At 46.0% G+C, this 19,281-nt stretch overlaps 1 protein-coding gene across 1 annotated transcript in view; it reads left to right on the forward strand.

The window, feature by feature from the left end:
• The window catches only part of LOC112075396 (voltage-dependent P/Q-type calcium channel subunit alpha-1A), a 63,352-nt gene that overhangs the window by 17,861 nt on the left and 26,210 nt on the right, over positions 1 to 19,281 (forward strand). The window contains 5 exon segments of the mRNA XM_070440899.1: positions 2,422 to 2,577; positions 10,456 to 10,561; positions 11,237 to 11,347; positions 13,992 to 14,277; positions 14,535 to 14,634. Coding sequence (XP_070297000.1) covers positions 2,422 to 2,577; positions 10,456 to 10,561; positions 11,237 to 11,347; positions 13,992 to 14,277; positions 14,535 to 14,634 — 759 coding nt within the window.

Raw genomic sequence — 19,281 nt, forward strand, 5'->3', positions numbered from 1 at the left:
GGAGGGCGAGCATAGACAGAGTGACGGAGAGCACAGAGGAGAACAAGCGTCATAATTCAGTCTAACAAAGCATGCACCACATTGCACACACAAACCACACCACACCACACAACACAACACACACACACCACACACACACACCACACACACACCACACACACACACAACCACACACACACACCACACACACAACACACACCAACCAACACACACCACACACACACACACACCACACACAAATGTTTTTCGCCACCTTTTCTCGATATATGTTTTTCGATATACATAATTCCCACATATAATCTACATAGATACCTCTACATACTTATTTTTCTACATTTAATTTCATACATAATTTAACATGTATTTCTACATATAATTCCCACATATTAATCTACATAACATAATTCCCAACATACACTTTTTTCTATTATATTTTCTTACATATAAATCCACCATTAATCTATATACATTTTTCAACCATATATTTCTCTTTCCCTGTCCATATCTTCCTTTAACCTTACGTTATAGTAAAAGCTGGCCATGGCTATTCAGTACATTTTCCAGAAAGACTAGATTTAAGAAAAAGAGAGACAAAGTTGCCTTTCTAATGGCAATGCATTTCTCAGTAGCAAAAACTACAGGGGTGTGTATTTTTCTTCGTGTTGCCACTAAAACTGCCAAGGTTGGTTGCCTACTAGAAACGTTAACCACTGCAGCAACTGAACCACAAATGCCCAAGACCAATCTCTCTTCCTCTCCTCTCCTGCCCTATACTCTTCTCTTTACCATCTCTCCTCCTCCCCTTCCACTCTAGCTCTGTAAACCGTTAACATTTGGGGGAACCGCACGTTGAAACGAGGAGCGCGCGCGCACACACACACACACACACACACACACACACACACACCACACACACACACCACACACACACCACACACACAACACACACACACCACACACAACACACACACACACACACACACACACACACACACACACACACACACCACACACACACACACACACACACATTGAGGGGTGTTACGGCCGGGTAGTCACTGAGTTCACAGTACATAGATGTAAGGGCCTCCACAATATCAACACTTTGGAAACAGAAAGAGAGAGAACGACAAAGGAGTGCAAGAAAGACGAGAGACAGGACGGCTGGTTAGTTGGTCAGGTGCACCTGTTCCCTGTTAACTCCATCATCATCATCATCATCAGTCATCACTAAACTCCCACGTCCGTATGGTCAGTTTATTAAATAGAGTTAGATAGAGGACTCATATTTGTATCTGTGCCTTTATGGTGTCTGTGACAGCAATGTCAAAATGGATTAAATCCATCACAGTCCTCTATCTAACTCTATGGTTTATTATCAGTTGAAATCGTCTCCTCTGTCACGTGACTGGTCACATGATGTGTCAGGTTTGCGCTTTTCAGTTAAGGGTTTAAGGTTAGAATGAGAAGCTAGGACAAAAGTGTATTAGGAGAGAAAGGCATGGGTTAGCTAGAGTTACTGTACAGTCAACAATGTTAATCATATGGATGATGCTGTGTCTGGATATCTGTATGTGCCTATTTGTAAGTACATTAGTCAAGTGTAAATGAACAAAACATTTTATCCGTTTGATTAAACATGAATAGTGTGTGTGTGTCTGTGTGTGTTTATGTGTGTGTGTGTGTGTGTCTGTGTGTGTGTGTTGTGTGTGTGTGTGTGTGTGTGTGTATCTGTGTATTTGTGCGTTTATGTGTGTGTGTGTGTGTGTCTGTGTGCGTTCTATGTGTGCTGTGTGTGTGTGTGTATGTGCGTTTATGTTGTGGTTTATATGTGTGTGTGTGTGGTGTGTGTGTGTGTGTGTGTGTGTGTGTGACTCACCAGGCAGGCGGGGTCATACTCGGCCCATATCCTGACGTACTCGTCCAGGTGATGAGGACCGAGTATAGACGAGTCTTCTGTCAGGTACTCAAATTATCCATGATGACAGCCACAAACAGATTCAGCATCTACGCCCACACACACACACACACACACCACACACCACACACACACACACACACACACCACACACACCACACACACACACACACACACACACACACACACACACACACACACACCACACACACACACACACACACAAAAACAGATTGAGCACTCTACAATACACACACACACAGTCAAAAAACAGATTCAGCCATCTACATACACACACACACAGCCACAAACAGCATTCAGCATCCACGCACACACACACACACACACACATCGTCAAAAAACAGATTGAGCATCTACATACACACACACACAACCACAAACAGATTCAGCATCTACACCACAACACACACATCGTCAAAAACAGATGAGCATCTAATCTCATCTCTTCTCCTCTCTCTCTCTCTCTCTCTCTCTCTCTCTCTCTCTCTCTCTCTCTCCGTGTGTCTCTTCCTCCTCTAACCTCCCTGTATTCTTCTTGCAGCGGGCGCATACATTATAAGGATATGTACAGTTTATTGAGAGTAATCTCCCCTCCTCTGGGCTTGGGAAAGAAATGCCCTCATAGGGTGGCCTGCAAGGTTTGGACCCAACTAAAACACAACGTTTACGCAACCTGCTCGTTCTGTCTCTCACTCAGAGACTTGGGAATGAATGTTACGCTCTCTCTCTCTTTCTGATTTTCCTTTATCACTTCTTCATGGTCATTTCTTWTTAGATTTTGGTTTGGTTTGGTTTGTAGTCATCCACGGTCACCATCTTGCTTTGGTTTTCTTATTAATATTGGTATGCATTCTTGATTATGATAGAGGAGAATGTTTGGGACAATGCAGAACACACCACACCTGTTTTAGTAGCAACTGTCTGAAGCATGATGTTGTAGGCGTGCACTGCACTTGCTATCTGTACTGTACTCACTAAACAAACAAACGATTCACTACKACAAACGATTCACTACGACAAACGATTCACTACTACAAACGATTCACTACTTGCATATTTTTCAATGAGTCAGTCCAGGTTGTTGGGGTCAATTGCATTTCAATTCTCTCTGTTCAGGAAGTAAACTGAAATTCCAATTCCAGTTCCATGCGTTTCAGTGAGRAAAATKACTCCCTAAATTGACTGAATTGAAATAGAATTGACCCCAACCCTGGAGTCAATACTGTATCAATGACACAAGACACAAGAAAATCCAACCATTGTGTTTTCTTGGTTTGTGCTTGCTGTCTATCTAACCATGACCATGGTCAGACCATGGTACAACAGGGTTCTAGCATCGTGCATTGTTCTAGAATGGGGGGTTCGGATTGGGGTGTGGGGAGGGGGTGGGTTTGGGAGGGGTTTGGGGGAAGGGTTGCAAAATTCCGGGACCTTTCCCAGAATTCTCAGGTTCTCCAGCAATCCTGGTTCTCTGCTGATTCCGGGAATCTTCCAAACAGAATTTCTGTAAAACCTGTGAATTTAGGGAAGGTCCCAGAATTGTCCARCCCTCGTTGGGGGGTGAAAGGAGCTGCATTGACATGACTTCCCATTTGTGACATCACCACCCCAGCAGCAGTGCTCTTCCTGCCTGCTAGAAGCCCCGCTGCACGTTCTATACGAGAGGAGACACCCCTGTTACCTCCTTGCATAGAACGCTGTGTTATTATAGCTACTTATACTAAAACTACACCTCCCCCACCCCCCTCTCTCCTCCCTCTCTCCCCCTCTTCTCCCCCGAGATGCCAACGCAGAGCTGAAGCTCTATTTTCTTAACGCTCGCCCTCTCTCTCACTCTCTCTCCCCTCTCTCTCCGTCTCTGCTCCCTCTCACTGCCCCTGCCGTAACCACATCTTCCGACGAAAGCAATTAACGGCTCTGTGTATTTGTTTCCGCCGCTTCTTTTGGTTGTTGTCCCTTGATCTCCTCTTCGTCTCCCCGCCTCTCCTCCCACCGAATGGCACTGCTGTTCCTGTGTCACACCCAAACTCCGTCTCCTTCCAACCCCCCAGCCCCTCCATCGGTTTTTGGTGTCATTTCTTTGGTTTGTCCGTCCAAGCGTTTGGTCGTTGTGTGTGTGTGTGTGTGTCGGGTGGGCTCTACTACACTACTTACAGCGGCCGAATACTTACACGAGACATGGTATCAGATGCTCAGGCAACAAGATGTGCCACCGTTAGGCCTGGGGAAGAGGTGCCGCTGCCCGGGTCGCCTACGCAAAGGTAGGACTCCCCCCCCCCTCCGCTTCCGTTTCCCTCCTCCCCCCCTCGTGGGATCCTCCCCCAGAACTCCTAAAACTCAGCGGCGTGTCATATATTGTCCTGTTAGTGGTGGTGTGATGGTGAGCACTGTGTTTTATTATCGGTCGGAACTGGGGATGGAGGAGATGAACGGAGGGAAGGGAGAACTGGGGTGGAGGGATGGGAGGGAGGGAAAGGGAGGGGAGCGGGGGGGAAGTGATGGATGGAGGGAGGGATGGTCGTGAAGTAGAATGATAGGGAAATGATAGTAGTCCCTGCGACCCTCCAGATACGCTAAGCACAGGAGGCAGGGAACAGAGGAAGTCTTTGTCTGCCCTTCTGCAAGCCTGCACGGACGCTATACACACTCCTTAGCTCACATAACACACATTTCTTCTTGCTTTTGGCCACACTTTGGGAACCGTATTACCAATTTACTTGGTTTTGGCGATCAAAGGCATGTTTTTTTTGTTAAAAACTGAAATGTGTTTAAATAAGCCCTTGGCAGTATGAGTGGTTTTACATTTATTAACATATGAATGGGTATCTATCTGCAGTTTTTCTTCCATTGGAAGAGCGCGTAGGCACTCTGACATGTAATTGCCCTGAATATTCCTCAGGAGCGCTCTTCACCACACACTCAAAATGAACAGACAAAAATATGCGGGGTCCAGAAGTTGACGCGGGAAGGGTGTGTGTTTTGAGTCCTCCTGAGTCTCTCATTCCTGTGGATGGCACGCACAGGCTACACACACACTCTCACACAGGCACAGTAATTTCAGACAGGGTCTTCAATTTCCTGACTACCACACATATATAGTATAAATCCGTACTTCAAATCTTACAGCCTTAGCTGGGGAGGGGATGATGAACACACAGACATTAGTGGGCCACATTATTTGACAGGAAGTTGTTTAATTTGTTGATTGTAATGACAGTGAATCTACAAGTATTTGGGCTTTGTGTTCACCCTCCCATTACAATTGACAAATAGATAGACAGTCATGTCTTTATCAGTCTCTCCTTATTGGTGTCTTTTCTCCGCGATCTTTTCCCTTTACTTTCCTTTGAAGAAGCACCTGAGCTTTTTCCACCCATCCTGTTTTACTGTCTATGGCAGTTCTGACTGTTTGTCTTCATATCTTTCCTCGCGTCTTTCTCTCTGTTCTCTCTCTCTATCTCTCTCTCTCTGTCTCCTTCTCTCTCCTCTCTCTCAGTGCTCTCTGCTCTGCTCTCGTGCTCTTCTCTTCTCGTCTCTCTCATCTCTCTTCTCTCTCTGCTCTCTTCCTCTGCTCGGTCTCTCTCTCGTCTCCCTTCTCTCTCTCTCTCTCTCTTGTATCACTACTCCTCGCCTCCTCCGCTCCGCTCGTCGCTCTCTCGTCCTGTCTCTCTCTCTCTCGTCGTCTCTCCTCTCTCTCTCCTATCTCTCTCTCTCTCTCTCGTCCCTCTCTCTTCGCTCTCTCTCTCTCTAATCTCTCTCTCTCCTCTCTCTCTCTCCGTACTCTCTCTCTCATGCTCTGCTCTCTCTCTCGCTCTCTCTCTCTCTTCTCCTCTCTCTCTTCTCCTCTCTCTCTCTCTGTCTCTCTCTCTCTCTCTCGCTCGTCTCTCTCTCTCCTCTGCTCTCTCTCTCTCTCTCTGGATCAACTGACTCCCCTACGTGGTCTCCTCCTCTGTCGCTCTGGATTGCTCTCCTTATCGCTCATGCTCTTCGTCAATCCTAGTGCTCGCTCTCTCTATTCATCTCTTCCTGTATCATCTGCCTCTCCATCTCGTCTCTCTCTCTCTCTCTCTCCTCCCTTCTCTCTCTTCTCTCTCCTCTCTCTCTCTCTCCGTCCTCTCTCTCTCTCTCTTTCCCTCTCTCTTCTCTACTTCTCTATCCTCTCTCTCATCTGTCTTCTTCTCCTCTGTCTCGTCGTCTCTCTCTCTCTCTCGTTTTTTGTATCACAATCCCTCTCCCCCCCTCTCTCTTCTCTTCTCTCTCTGTAATCATTACCCCCCTCTCTCTTGTCTCTTCTGCTCTCTGGTATCAGCTCTCCGTACTCTCTCTGTATCCTTGCCCGCTCTGTCACGACTACCCTCTACTCTCTCAAGGTGTATCACTCCCCTCCCCTCTCTCGTAGTGTGTGTTCACTGATACCTGCCTCGTCCTGTCTCCTTTCTCTCTCTGTAGATTACCTACTCGCCCCCCCCCTCTCTCTCTCTTCCTCTCTCTCTCTGTATATCCTCGCCCTCCCCTCTCTCTCTCTCTCTTGAAGATCACTCCAGATCCCCTCTCTCTCTTCTCTTTCCTCATTCACCCCTATGTTGCATTCCGAATCCACTTCGGTCTGTCAGCTTCACTACGCCCGTCAACCCAGTTTCACCATCGTCCTCCTACCCTTCCTGTTACTCTGCCCTCAATGTTCTTCTCCCTCTGTGAGTCCCCACTATCGTCTCTCTTCACCTGCCTACTCGTCTCCCGCCCTCTGTCCGCTGTCTGTCTCTCTCTCTCCTCTCGTTCCCTGTAACGACCTGAACTGTCTGATCTGCTCTCGCTCGGACTCTCTCTCGCTCTCCCTCTGTCCCGTACGCCTCTGCTATTCGCCTCTGCCCTCTGCTGTCCTACTGTCTGTCTCTCTACCTCTGCCGTACTCTCTTTCCTCTGTCCCTCTGACTACTGTCTGTCTCTCTACCTTGGCCTATCTCTCTCCTCTGTCCCTCTGTCCTACTGTCTGTCTTCTCTCCCTCTGCCTACTCTCTCCCCTCTGTCCCTTGTCCTACTGTCTGTCTCTCTTCCTCTGTGGCCTACTCTGCCTCGCCCTGCTGTCCTCTCGTGCTCCCTCTGTCCTACTGTCCTCGTCTCTCTACCTCTGGCCTACTCTCTCCCTCTGCCCTCTGTCCCTACTAGTGTCTGTCTCTCTTTACGCTGTGGCCTACTTCTCTCCCTCTGCCCCTCTGTCTACTGTCTGTCTTCTCCCTCTGGCCTATCTCTCTTCCCTTGCCATCTGTCTAACTGTCGTGTCTCTCTCTCCTGCACTGCTCTGCTGTCTCTCTCTACCTCTGGGCCTACTCTCTCCCTCTGTCCCTCTGAAATACCTGTCTGTCTCTCTACCTCTGGCCTACTCTCTCCCTCTGTCCCTGCTGTCCTACTGTCTGTCTCTCTCCCTCTGGCCTATCTCTCTCCCGTCGTGTACCCTCTGTCACTCGGTCTGTCTCCTCCCTTATGTCCTACCTGTCTTCCTGTGTATACTGGCTCCTTCCGTCCCTCTATCCTATACTGTCTGTCTCTATCGCTACTGTCTGCCTCTATCCTATTGTCTGTCTTTATCCCTCTATCCTACCTGTTGTCTCTGTCCTCTATCCTACTGTCTGTCTCTTCTACTGTCTTACTCCTATCCTATTGGTCTGTCTTTATCTGTCGCTCTATCCTAACTGATCTGTCTTCTGTCCCTCTATGCCTACTGTCCTGTCTCCTGTCCTGCTATATCCTCTGTCTGTTCTCTGTCCCTCTATCCTAGTCTGTCTGTCTCTGATCGCTAACTGGCTGTCTCTGTCCCTCTATCCTCTGTCTGTATCTGTCCCTCTATCCTACTGTCTGTCTCTATCCTACTGGCTGTCTCGTCCCTCTATCTAACGTCCTGTCCTCTGTCCTCTATCCTACTGTCTGTCCCTCTATGCCTAACTGGCTGTCTCTGTCCCTCTATCCTACTGGTCCTGTCTTATCCTCCTGTCTGTCTTTGTCCCTCACATATCCTACTGTCTGTCCTCTATCCTAACTGTCTGTCTCTGTCCCTATGCCAACTGTCTGTCTCTGTCCTTTCTGTCCTCTCTTCTCCTGCTCCTTCTCTCCACTCTGTCCAGGGTTGTGTGTCCCAAATGGCACCTATTCCATATACAGTGCACTACTTTTCAACAGGAGTGCTATGGGCCTGGTCAAAAAGTATAGTGCACTACAATTGGAATAGGGTGCTATTTGGGAGAGCAGGGTGCCATTTTGGGATGCAGCCCAACAATTCTCTATTGCATACAAGTATGTCACTCATGGAAAATGGCCTAGTGTGTTCATGCTGGATAACAACGGATGATAGGATTGCTGTGATGGCTTAATGTGGGTTATATTCTAGCTTGTCGTTGTTTTTAGTACACTAATCCTGAAGAGAGACTTTACGTTAAAAGGACCCTTCGTCGTCCTACAACCTTTCCTCCAACACTTTCTCCCACCTGGGACTGGTCAATCCAAGAGTAGTATTTGACCTCCTTCTTACGCTTGACCTTTCTAACCTTTGTTACGGTAGTGAACTTTCCAGGAAGGCCTGCTTTGTTTGGGATATGGCCATTGGTTGGCCATTTTTGGTGATAGATTGATATGGTTTCAGTCCTCGTCTTATTCTCTTGTCTTGTTATACTCTCTCTCTCTCTCTTTCTCTCTCAACATCCTCTCTTTCTTTCTCCCCTTGAATCAATCTTTCTCCCCTTGAATCACGTATCGTCTTGATTTCTTGTTTTTCCTTTTTCAATGTCGTCACAATCCCGCTCCCTCTTCCTGTCCCTCCTGTTTTATCTGTAGCTCCATCTCATTATAGGAACCTTGTGCTTCTAACGCCACTAACTTCTACTACCACTTCTCCCCTATATACAGTAGCCCAACATCTGGTTGGTCAAAAACAAATCATTCCTCTTTTTATGATTTTCTTCTTTCAGGGAATGTTCTTACTAAACATCTTTAACTGACAACCGTTTAGCATCGAGAGAGATCTGATCTGCCAATCCGGACCTTTGCATCATGTCTAAAAGACTAACACTAAGGACTCTTCATGTAGCCTGCATAGCTCTGTAGGAAACCATAGAGAGAAAATAAAGCAAATCAAAGGGATCAATAAGTAGATATCCCATGAATCCATCAAAGCTAATATGATGATGCTCTCTGTGCACGGCTGCACTGCTGCTTGTCCTGGGGAGGGGGGAGGGGGGAGGTAGGCGCATGCTGCTTGTGGAGGTATGTTGAATGTCGGGGATCTGGGGGGTGTTGGGAAAAGCATGTGTCCGTTGCATTCTCTGTTGCATGGCTTGTTGCTATGGACACCAGGAGGCTGTGGATGTTGGCTGCGACGACTGGTGCCACACACGCTTTCGGGCACGACACACACACACACACTAACATGGTGTCCCACGTGCTTGCCCGTCCTACGTGAGTACCCAACGCTCATGTTCAGAGGTCAAACCAATCGATGACCGACTAATAGATGTGAAGAAACATCCACCCTGGGTTTGTTCTTTTATCTAGCAGTTCATCCATTGGTTTGACCTGTTTAGAAAGAAATCAATCAAAAACATGTAGCGAACCTCCATACAGGTAGGGGGAGCTCTATAGCAGATGCCTTGATAAAACACACTAGTCTCCTGATGAAGAGTAGTACAACTACACCAGTGATACTACTGTTTGCTATGCCTTGCAGTCTATTCCAGTATATTCTGTTGATATACTGTGTGTTAGTGGGAGGGTAAAGGGGMTTGTATGTGTACATGTGTGTACATTTGTGTGTAATAAGATGCGTGAATGCGTACCGTTGCATTCACACATTATTAGGGAACATGGGCATAGGTTGGGTCAGTTGGTCGTCGGCCATTGTGGTGCCGCGTGGCTCTTGGCTCCCYCAGTCGCTCATTCTGTAGCAGACGGCCCATTGGATAAATGTGTAGTTGTTTGAGTATCACTTGCCAATCAGGAGACAATCAGGYAGTACTTTTCCACTGTTTCCTTTGGAAAAGGCAGTTTTACAGTTTGGAAATCATACTGTGGTTACTACATATGACAAAGTCCTTTAGCACACACAGACACAACATAGACCTACAAGGGACCTCTGACAATCAAGATGCTGCAAGTGGGGTTGGGTTAAATTCCATTTAGATTCAGTCACTTCGGGAGATGAATTGAAATTGACTTTTTTTTTCTATGAGGATTTCTTTCAATTCATGAATTGGATTTCAATTCCCTCCGTGAACTGTGAGGTGAAACTGAATTGCACCAAATTTCTGTGTCTTCAGAATCAGACAGACAGAGTCYAACATATACCTGGCTAAATAAAACAAGTAGATAAGATTACAGACACTGAAACCTAACCTTTTTTGGCTGTTGCCCTATCGAGCTCCCTCAATCTTGGCCCCTCCCTTTTCCCCTTACCTGGAGGTTCAGACCCCACCCCCTACCACGTACACGCTCTCTTTTCTCAACCTCTCCACCTGATTGGCTCTCCACAGAGGCTGCTGCGCATGGACTTGCCGGTTGCCGAGGACAACTCAGTGCATTTCAACTCCACTCTCATGGCTCTGATTCGGACAGCGCTCGATATCAAGATTGCCAAGGGTARGACCCTCCTCCTTTTCTGTCTCTCTTTATCTACTCAACTTTTTCAGCTSTCCTTTTTTACTATTTTTGCCAATGCCATTCTGATGTGTTGTTTCCTACCTTTTCCCTCCCTACTCTCTCTTTCTTTTTCTTTCTTTCTTGCCGCTTGCTCGCTCTCTTTCTTTCTTTCTTTTCTTTCTTTCTTTCTTGCTTGCTTTTATTCTTCCTCTCTCTGTTTCTCTTTCTGTCTGTCTGTCTGTCTTTCTTTCATTCTCTTTCTTCCTTTCTCCCTTTCTTTTCTTCCTACCATAGGTATGGTATCAGTCCTGTCCTTCCAGATAGTGGTGATATACCAAACATTTATAAATGCTCAGGAAGTTGTGGATTAATCCAAATCTTTTTGTTTGTGTGAGATGGTTACATGTGTTGCTGGATAACTTGTTTTTTTGCATGCATATTTGTGCGCGTGGTGTGTGTGTGTGTGCGTGTGCGGCGTGCGTGTGCGTGCGCGCGTGCGTGCGCGCGTGTGTGTTGGGCTTGCTCTGCTGTCTGCGTGTGCTACGTGTGTTGCGCTTGCGTATGTACTTTCGTACGTGCGCGTGTTTGCGCTTGTGTGTGTGCTTTCCTGCGTACCGGTGCGTGCGTATGCCCACGTGTGTGTGTGTGTCTTGACGTGTGTGTTGGGCAACACAGGAGGAGCTGACAAACATCAGATGGACGCTGAGCTAAGAAAAGAAATGATGGCCATTGTGCCCAACCTCTCTCAGAAGAACCTAGACCTGCTGGTCACGCCACACAAGGTAAGTAACCACGTAAAACACACACTACGATGTGTGTGTGTGTGTGTGTGTGTGTAAGTGTGTCCGACGATCACCAATTCACCAAGAGGACAGCTTCTACTAAACGTAGTCACCACTGCTTCGCCCCCTGATCAGGACCACCCGGACCGGCTCCCTACTTCTACACACTCATGTTCATACACACAACCCCCCCGCCTACACACACATGTAAACCATAACTCCCTCTGTACATCCTCACTCTCCCTACTTCTACACATCTGTTCACACACACAACCCCCCCCGCCTACACACACATGTACAACCATAACTCCCTCTGTACATCCTCACCTCTCCCTACTTCTACACACTCATGTTCATACACACCAACCCCCCCGCCTACACCCTACACACACATGGACAACCATACTCCCTCTGTACATCCTCACCTCTCCCTACTTCTACACACTCATGTTCATACACACAACCCCCCCCCCCCGCCTACACACACATGGACAACCATAACTCCCTCTGTACATCCTCACCTCTCCCTACTTCTACACACTCATGTTCATACACACAACCCCCCCGCCTACACACACAGTACAACCATAACTCCCTCTGTACATCCTCACCTCTCCCTACTTCTACACACTCATGTTCATACACCAACCCCCCCCTCCCACACACACACACTGTACAAACCTAACTCCCTCTGTACATCCTCACCTCTCCCTACTTCTACACACTCATGTTCATACACACAACCCCCCCCGCCTACACACACACGTACAACCATAATCCCTCTGTACATCCTACACTCTCCCTACTCTCTACAACTCATGTCATACACACAACCCCTCCCGCCTACACACACCACACACACACATGTACAACCATAACTCCCTCTGTACATCCTCACCTCTCCTACTTCTACACACTCATGTTCATACACACAACCCCCCCGCCTACACACACAGTACAACCATAAAACTCCCTCTGTACATCCTCACCTCCCTACTTCTACACACTCATGTTCACACACACAACCCCTCCCGCCTACAACACACACAACCACACATGTACACATAACTCCCTCTGTACATCCTCACCTCTCCCTACTTACAGTTCTTAGAACGTAAACACACTCACACAATCCCTTCTTTAGCCCCACTGGATCGGTTCCTGCATCAGGGGGTGCCTGCTATAGACCCTCTATAGAAGTCTTTTCACTACAGGGAGTATGGGCCTCAACGTAGGCTTAGTGAGAGTCCTGTTATAGTAGTAGAAGTATAGACCTATAGTAGTAGTAGTAGTAGTATAGTATAGCAACAGTGTTATTATTATAATAAGGAAGAGATCAAATGTTCTACACACAGTGTAGTGTAGCATGCTGCCTTGGTGTTAAATATAACTTGAATTTATTCATTTGAAGTTATACTTCACTCAAAGTAGAGCAGCATGCAATGTTGATGAAGTACTCCATAGTATTGCACTATACAATTACTATTATTATAAAGTATTATTATACTTTTTAATAAGTTGATATGCTGGGGGACCTCGAGCCATTTCTCTGGGAATGGATCATCATTTATTTTTCAGAGTAAAGAGGTGGATTTTAGTGTCAAACAAAGCTCCATGTTTTTCCTCATGTTTAATGTTATCTGGATCATCCAAACTCTGGGTGCCAATCTAGAGTTTTTGGAGAGAAAAATGGAGTTCCTGTTTCTTCAGGCGTAGGATTGAGGTGAAGTGATGATCTATGGTCAACGTGGAATAACTATATAGTCCTCTATAGGAACCGTTTAAGCAATGTGCCTGTTCAAATGAAAGTGAAAGAGAATATTTAAGTTAAAGACAGAAAAGAACTGATTGTGAAAAGACTATCAGCTCTGTTGTATACTGTACAGTGTTGTAAATATGTTGTATACTGTACAGTGTTGTAAATATGTTGTATATGTGTTGTATTTGGTTGTACTTGTACTTGTATCTGCAGGCAAATCTCAAATGACACCATTACCATATTCCCTGTATAGTACATACCATTGTGTATATTATTGCATATATACTGCTATTAATAGTGCATATATAATGCATATATTCCCTATAGAGGGGCTAATATATAGTATAGTGCACTACTTTCAACCACAACCTTATGGGTAATAAGTCGTGTATTTCCGTGTACATGGTGTCATTTGATGCAGTCACCGTGTGTTATGTATGTAGGGTGAATCTAAAAAGTGTTTCCTTGATTCCTTTCATCCTTGATTGTTGAGTCATTGAATCATTGGCTCTTTCTCAAAACGTATTGGAAGAGAAGGTCTGAGGGGTGGAACCTCGGATATTTTCCCTCAAAGCTATTTTTTWAAARGAGGAAGACGAATCAAGGACTTTGAGATGTACCCTACAGTCGCGGCCACTGAAATGTTTTCTAAAAACCAAACCTCCCGTTAGGAGAAATAGAGTGAAGTGTTGTCCACACGTTGGCAGCAATTGTTCCACCAATACAACACGACCTAACTTTTTAGTGCCCGCAACTGTCTGTATGTGTGTGTGGTGTCGTAGCATGGTCGGTCCCCCACTCCCATCCCCCTCTCTCTCGTCTCACGGCTCAGGGTCCCATCCACATTGTGGTCTAATCGAGGCAGGGTAACTTGTCCCTCTCTCAGCAGCAACAGACCTGACGGTGGGGAAGATCTACGCTGCCATGATGATCATGGAGTACTACAGACAGAGCAAGGCCAAGAAGCTCCAGGCCCTACGCGAGGAGCAGGTACCCACTAGACCCAGAACCACCCGTGACCTCCAGAAACACCCCAGAACCGACTCTTCCTTCCCCCTTAGATCCCCTTCCCAAACCTGTCCAGCTCCCCATAGCCTCTCTTGCCTCCAAACACCCATGCTCCCACACCCCAGTGAACCCCAAATCATCCACCCCCCTCAGCTCCCCTTCCTTTAGCTCCTCAACTCTTCCTCCTGCCTTTACCCACCACCCAGAACCCCCATGGCTGATATTCTTGGTCCTTCAAACCCCAGCACCCCCTTTCTAATTCCTGCCCCCATAGCTCCCCTTTCCAGACCTCCATAGCCTCCCTTCCCTCCAGACCCATCCTCATGACCCCAAACCCATTTATTCGCTAGACCCCGTTTCCTGGCCCCCTTGCACCCTTTCCAGGACCTCCATCGCTGCCCTCCTTGGTCTGTCAACCCCCTAGCCCTTTATTCCCCCCTTGCCCCCCCAACGCTCCCTCGCTCGTCCTCCCACATCATGCTCCTCCGCCTTGGAAACCTCCCAATGAGCACTGCCGGGCCTGGGTTACCCCTGTAGCATGCTAACTCCAGTTACCTCTCTCTCTTCTACTCCGGCACCAGGCTGTTTCTGCCGGGGTCCTGGGTTACCCCTGTAGCATGCTAACTCCAGTTACCTCTCTCTCTCTACTCCGGCACCAGGCTGTTTCTGCCGGGTCCTGGGTTACCCTGTAGCATGCTAACTCCAGTTACCTCTCTCTCTCTACTTCCGGCACCAGGCTGTTTTCTGCCGGTCCTGGGTTACCCCTGTAGCATGCTAATTCCAGTTACCTCTTCTCTCTCTACTCCGGCACCAGGCTGTTTCTGCCTGGTCCTGGGTTACCCCTGTAGCATGCTAACTCCAGTTACCTCTCTCTCTCTACTCCGGCACCAGGCTGTTTCTGCGGGTCCTGGTTACCCCTGTAGCATGCTAACTCCAGTTACCTCTCTCTCTCTACTCCGGCACCAGGCTGTTTCTGCCGGGTCCTGAGTTACCCCTGTAGCATGCTAACTCCAGTTACCTCCTCTCTCTCTACTCCGGCACCAGGCTGTTTCTGCCTGTTTCCCAGTTAGCATGATGGATGGCTATCGTAGGCTGACGCCCGGCCTGGCTCTTCCACTTGCTATCTCTTTACCTTTACTCTACCATTACTATACGCCCCTCCTACCCATTACTTTACCCCCATCATACCCACCACTTGTATATTTACTTAAAGGGGCAATCTGCAGTTCAAACAATAAAACTAATCGCAGATTGCCCCTTTAAGGCCTTCTTTGAACTCCTCCCCTTTTTAAGCATGGGGGGATAAATGGTGTCGTGGTGAGGAGAAGGGGGGAGATGTTTTAAACTGTTTTGTTTTGAAATTGATATGAATAATAATGATACAACATGGCCAATGTACGTATGCACTCCTGTTGTCTATGAATGCTGTGTAAATGCGCTACCTCTTAATGTGATGTGCACTGTTTCTCTAACACATTACTCCATTCCCCGGGATACCCCGTTGCTCCTGTGGCTCCACATTACTCCATTCCCCGGGATACCCCGTTGCTCCTGTGGCTCCAGTGCTGCAATCCACAGCTTAATGGTTTCTATCTGCCTTTGGAGGCTGAAGTTAAAGTAATGGTTCACCCAAAATCAACCTTTCTTAGATGTTTTTTTTGAGGTTTTAAGAAACAGAATTGGCACCCGTCTTATTTCTATCCAAGATCAATCCATGAGGCGGGTTAAGGATCTGTGGGTATTCAGTAGGGGCGCTTTTCAGACATGAGATAAGTTGACTTAACATGGACTTAAGTCAAAATGTTGACTTATGTCCATGTTTTATTAACTTAAGTCCATGTTAAGTCTACTTCTCTCAAGTCTCAATCGGGCCCTAGGTGAATGGAGTGTACGATATTTTAGACCCCGTCTATGAGTTGGTATGATCCTCCTGAATGCTGTTCATCTCATTGGTTGCACTGACTGTCCAGTTCCAGACAGGCTCCTCCTTCTCAACATCACCAGCTGGCCTGTGGTGCACAACGACAAACTATGTCTTTCTGTCTATCCCTCCTTCCTTCTTCCTCTTTTTCTTTCTCAGTTGTACTCTTTCCCTCCTTAATTCCTTTCTTTATGTCCATCACTCCTGCTCTTCTCTCCTTATTCCCTCTTAATCTTTTGCACCTTCCCGTCATCTCTCCTTCAATCTTTCCCCACTTTCTTCCTTAACTCTGTCTTTCTTTTCTTCCTTCCTTCCTTCCCTCCTTCCCTCCTCCCTACAACTGTTATACTACCTTTCATTATATTTAATCTATTTTCCAATTGATATAGTTTATTATTTATATATGTATATATATATATACAGTCTTCCTATTGTCTTTTCCTACCACTGTTTTACTGTCTTTTCACTGTTGTAATGTGTCTTTCTGCCACTGTTTCCCATGTCTCTCTGTGCCTGCCCAGGTCTGTACCTTTCTATACGTGGTGTTATGTATCACTCACTATCTATGTCACTCCTCTATCACTCTTTTGCATATTCCCTCCTTCTCCCTCCGTCTTTCTCTCCCTGTCTATCTGTCTGTCCATCCATCCACTCGTCCCTCTGACTCGATTTGTTCTTCCAGGAGGGGGGCGGGACCTTGGCTTCTCAAACCCTCCCTGATTGGTCAATCTAGGTTGACTGTCATCAGGCCTGTCTAACCAGAACCCTTCTCCCCTCTCTGTGTGCTCCTGTCTGTGTATTCCGTCATCTCTGGTTGGTTGTTTGGATGTTGAGCTGAGGTTCCTGATGTAACCATTGGACGCTCATGTAACAAAACCMTCTCTGTGAATCTTCAGTGGTATTCATGAACGTGCTTTCTAGGGAAAATAGTGCACTAGTTTTGTACCTCGTCCTCCATATCCCATTTCATTTGTTAGTATATTAAAACTAACTTTCCCAGAAGAACTCACTGTTAGCGAGCACGCTACAACCCGGGTTCACACCCATTCATTTAGCCGTTAACATTTTAGCTTTTGGTTTGGATGAACATGACGCCATCTGTAGTCATGTAGCCATCGACACCACCACAGACCAGCCAATGGAAGACCTCCCTGCTCCCGCCACACTCCATATATGGGCGAAACAACAAAAAGGACTGCTGAGGAGCTGTTTTGACGGAGGAAGTAGACTTTTCCTCCAGAGCCATATACAGCGCCTTCAGAAACTATTCAAACCCCTTGACTTGTTCCACATTTTTGTTGTGTTACAGCCTGAATTCTAAATTGATTAAGTATATATTTTTTCTACCCCATAGTGACACATGAAAACATGTTTTTAGAAATGTTTGCAAATGTATTAACATTTTTATATTGAAATATCTCATTTACATAAGTATTCACACCCCTGAGTCGATACATGTTAGAATCACCTTTGGCAGCGATTACAGCTGTGAGTCTTTCTGGTAAGTCTCTAAGAGCTTTAAGCTTTGTCAAGTTGGTTGTTGATCATTGCTAGACAGACATTCTCAAGTCTTGCCGAAGATTTTCAAGCCGCTTTAAGTCAAAAACTGTAACTAGGCCACTCAGGAACATTCAACGTGGTCTTGGTAAGCAACTCCATTGTATATTTGGCCTTGTGTTTTAGGTTATTGTCCTGCTGAAAGGTGAATTTGTCTCTCAATAGCTGTTGGAAAGCAGACTGAACCAGGTTTTCCTCTAGGATTTTGCCTGTGCTTAGCTCTATTCCGGTCATTTGTATAAAAAAAAKCTCTCTAGTCCTTGCCTATGACAAGCATACCCATAACATGATGCAGCGACCACCGTACTTGAAAATATGAAGAGTGGTACTCAGTGATGTGTTGTGTTGGATTTGCCCCAAACATAACGCTTTATATTCAGGATATAAAGTTTATTTCTTTGCCACATTTTTTGCAGTTTTACTTTAGTGCCTTATTGCAAACAGGATGCATGTTTTTGAATATTTTTTATTCTGTACAGGCTTCCTTCTTTTCACTCTGTCATTTAGGTTAGTATTGTGGAGTAACTACAATGTTGTTGATTCATCCTCAGTTTTCTCCTATCACAGCCATTAAACTCTGTAACTGTTTTAAAGTCACAATTGGCCTCATGGTGAAATGCCTGAGCAGTTTCTTTCCTCTCCGGCAACCGAGTTAGGAAGGACGCCTGTATCTTTGTAGTGACTGGGTGTATTGATACACCATCCAAAGTGTAATTAATAACTTCACCTTGCTCAAAGGGATACATGTTTACCCATTTACCAATAGGTGCCCTTCTTTGCGAGGCATTGGAAAACCTCCCTGGTCTTTGTGGTTGAATCTGTGTTGAAATTCATTGCTCGACTCAGGGAGCTTACAGATAATTGTATGTTTGGTGTACAGAGATGAGGTAGTCATTCAAAAATCTGGTTAAGCACTATTATTGCACACAGAGTGAGTCCATGCAACTTATTATGTGACTTCTTAATCACATTTTTACTCCTGAACTTATTTAGGTTTGCCATACCAAAGGGGTTGAATACTTATTGATTCAAAACAGTCCAGCTTTTAATTTTGTATTCATTTATGAAAGTTTCAAAAAACATAATTCCACTTTGGCATTATGGGGTGTTGTGTGTAGGCCAGTGACACAACATCTCAATGTAATCCATTTTAAATGCAGGCTGTAACATAACAAAATGTGGAAAAAGTCAAGAGGTGTGAATACCTTCTGAAAGCACTGTGTGTATATATCAGGGTTGGAGTCAATTCCATTTCAATTGCAGTCAATTCGGGAAGTACAGTGAAATCCCAATTCTCTCCAATGTTTTTCAATGAGGAAAATGTGGAATTGGAACTTTATGAATTGATTGAAACGGAATTGACCCTAACCCTGGTATATATACATTTATAAACTGGGTGGTTCAAGCCCTGAATGCTGATTCTCTGACAGCCGTGGTATATCAGACTGTATACCACGGGTATGACAAAACATTTGTTTTTACTGCTCTAATTACTTTGATAACCAGTTTATAAGAGCAATAAGGCTCCTCTGGGGTTTGTGATATGTGGCCAATATACCACAACTAAGGGTTGTTCTTAGGCAAGACACAATGCGGAGTGCCTGGACACAGCCCTTAGCCGTGGTATATTGGCCATATACCACACCTCCTCGAGCCTTATTGCTTAAATATATGGCTCTGGTTGCCACTAAGC

This window comes from Salvelinus sp. IW2-2015, unplaced genomic scaffold, assembly GCF_002910315.2.
Source record: "Salvelinus sp. IW2-2015 unplaced genomic scaffold, ASM291031v2 Un_scaffold3133, whole genome shotgun sequence".
In the NCBI taxonomy this organism is placed as follows: Eukaryota; Metazoa; Chordata; class Actinopteri; order Salmoniformes; family Salmonidae; genus Salvelinus; species Salvelinus sp. IW2-2015.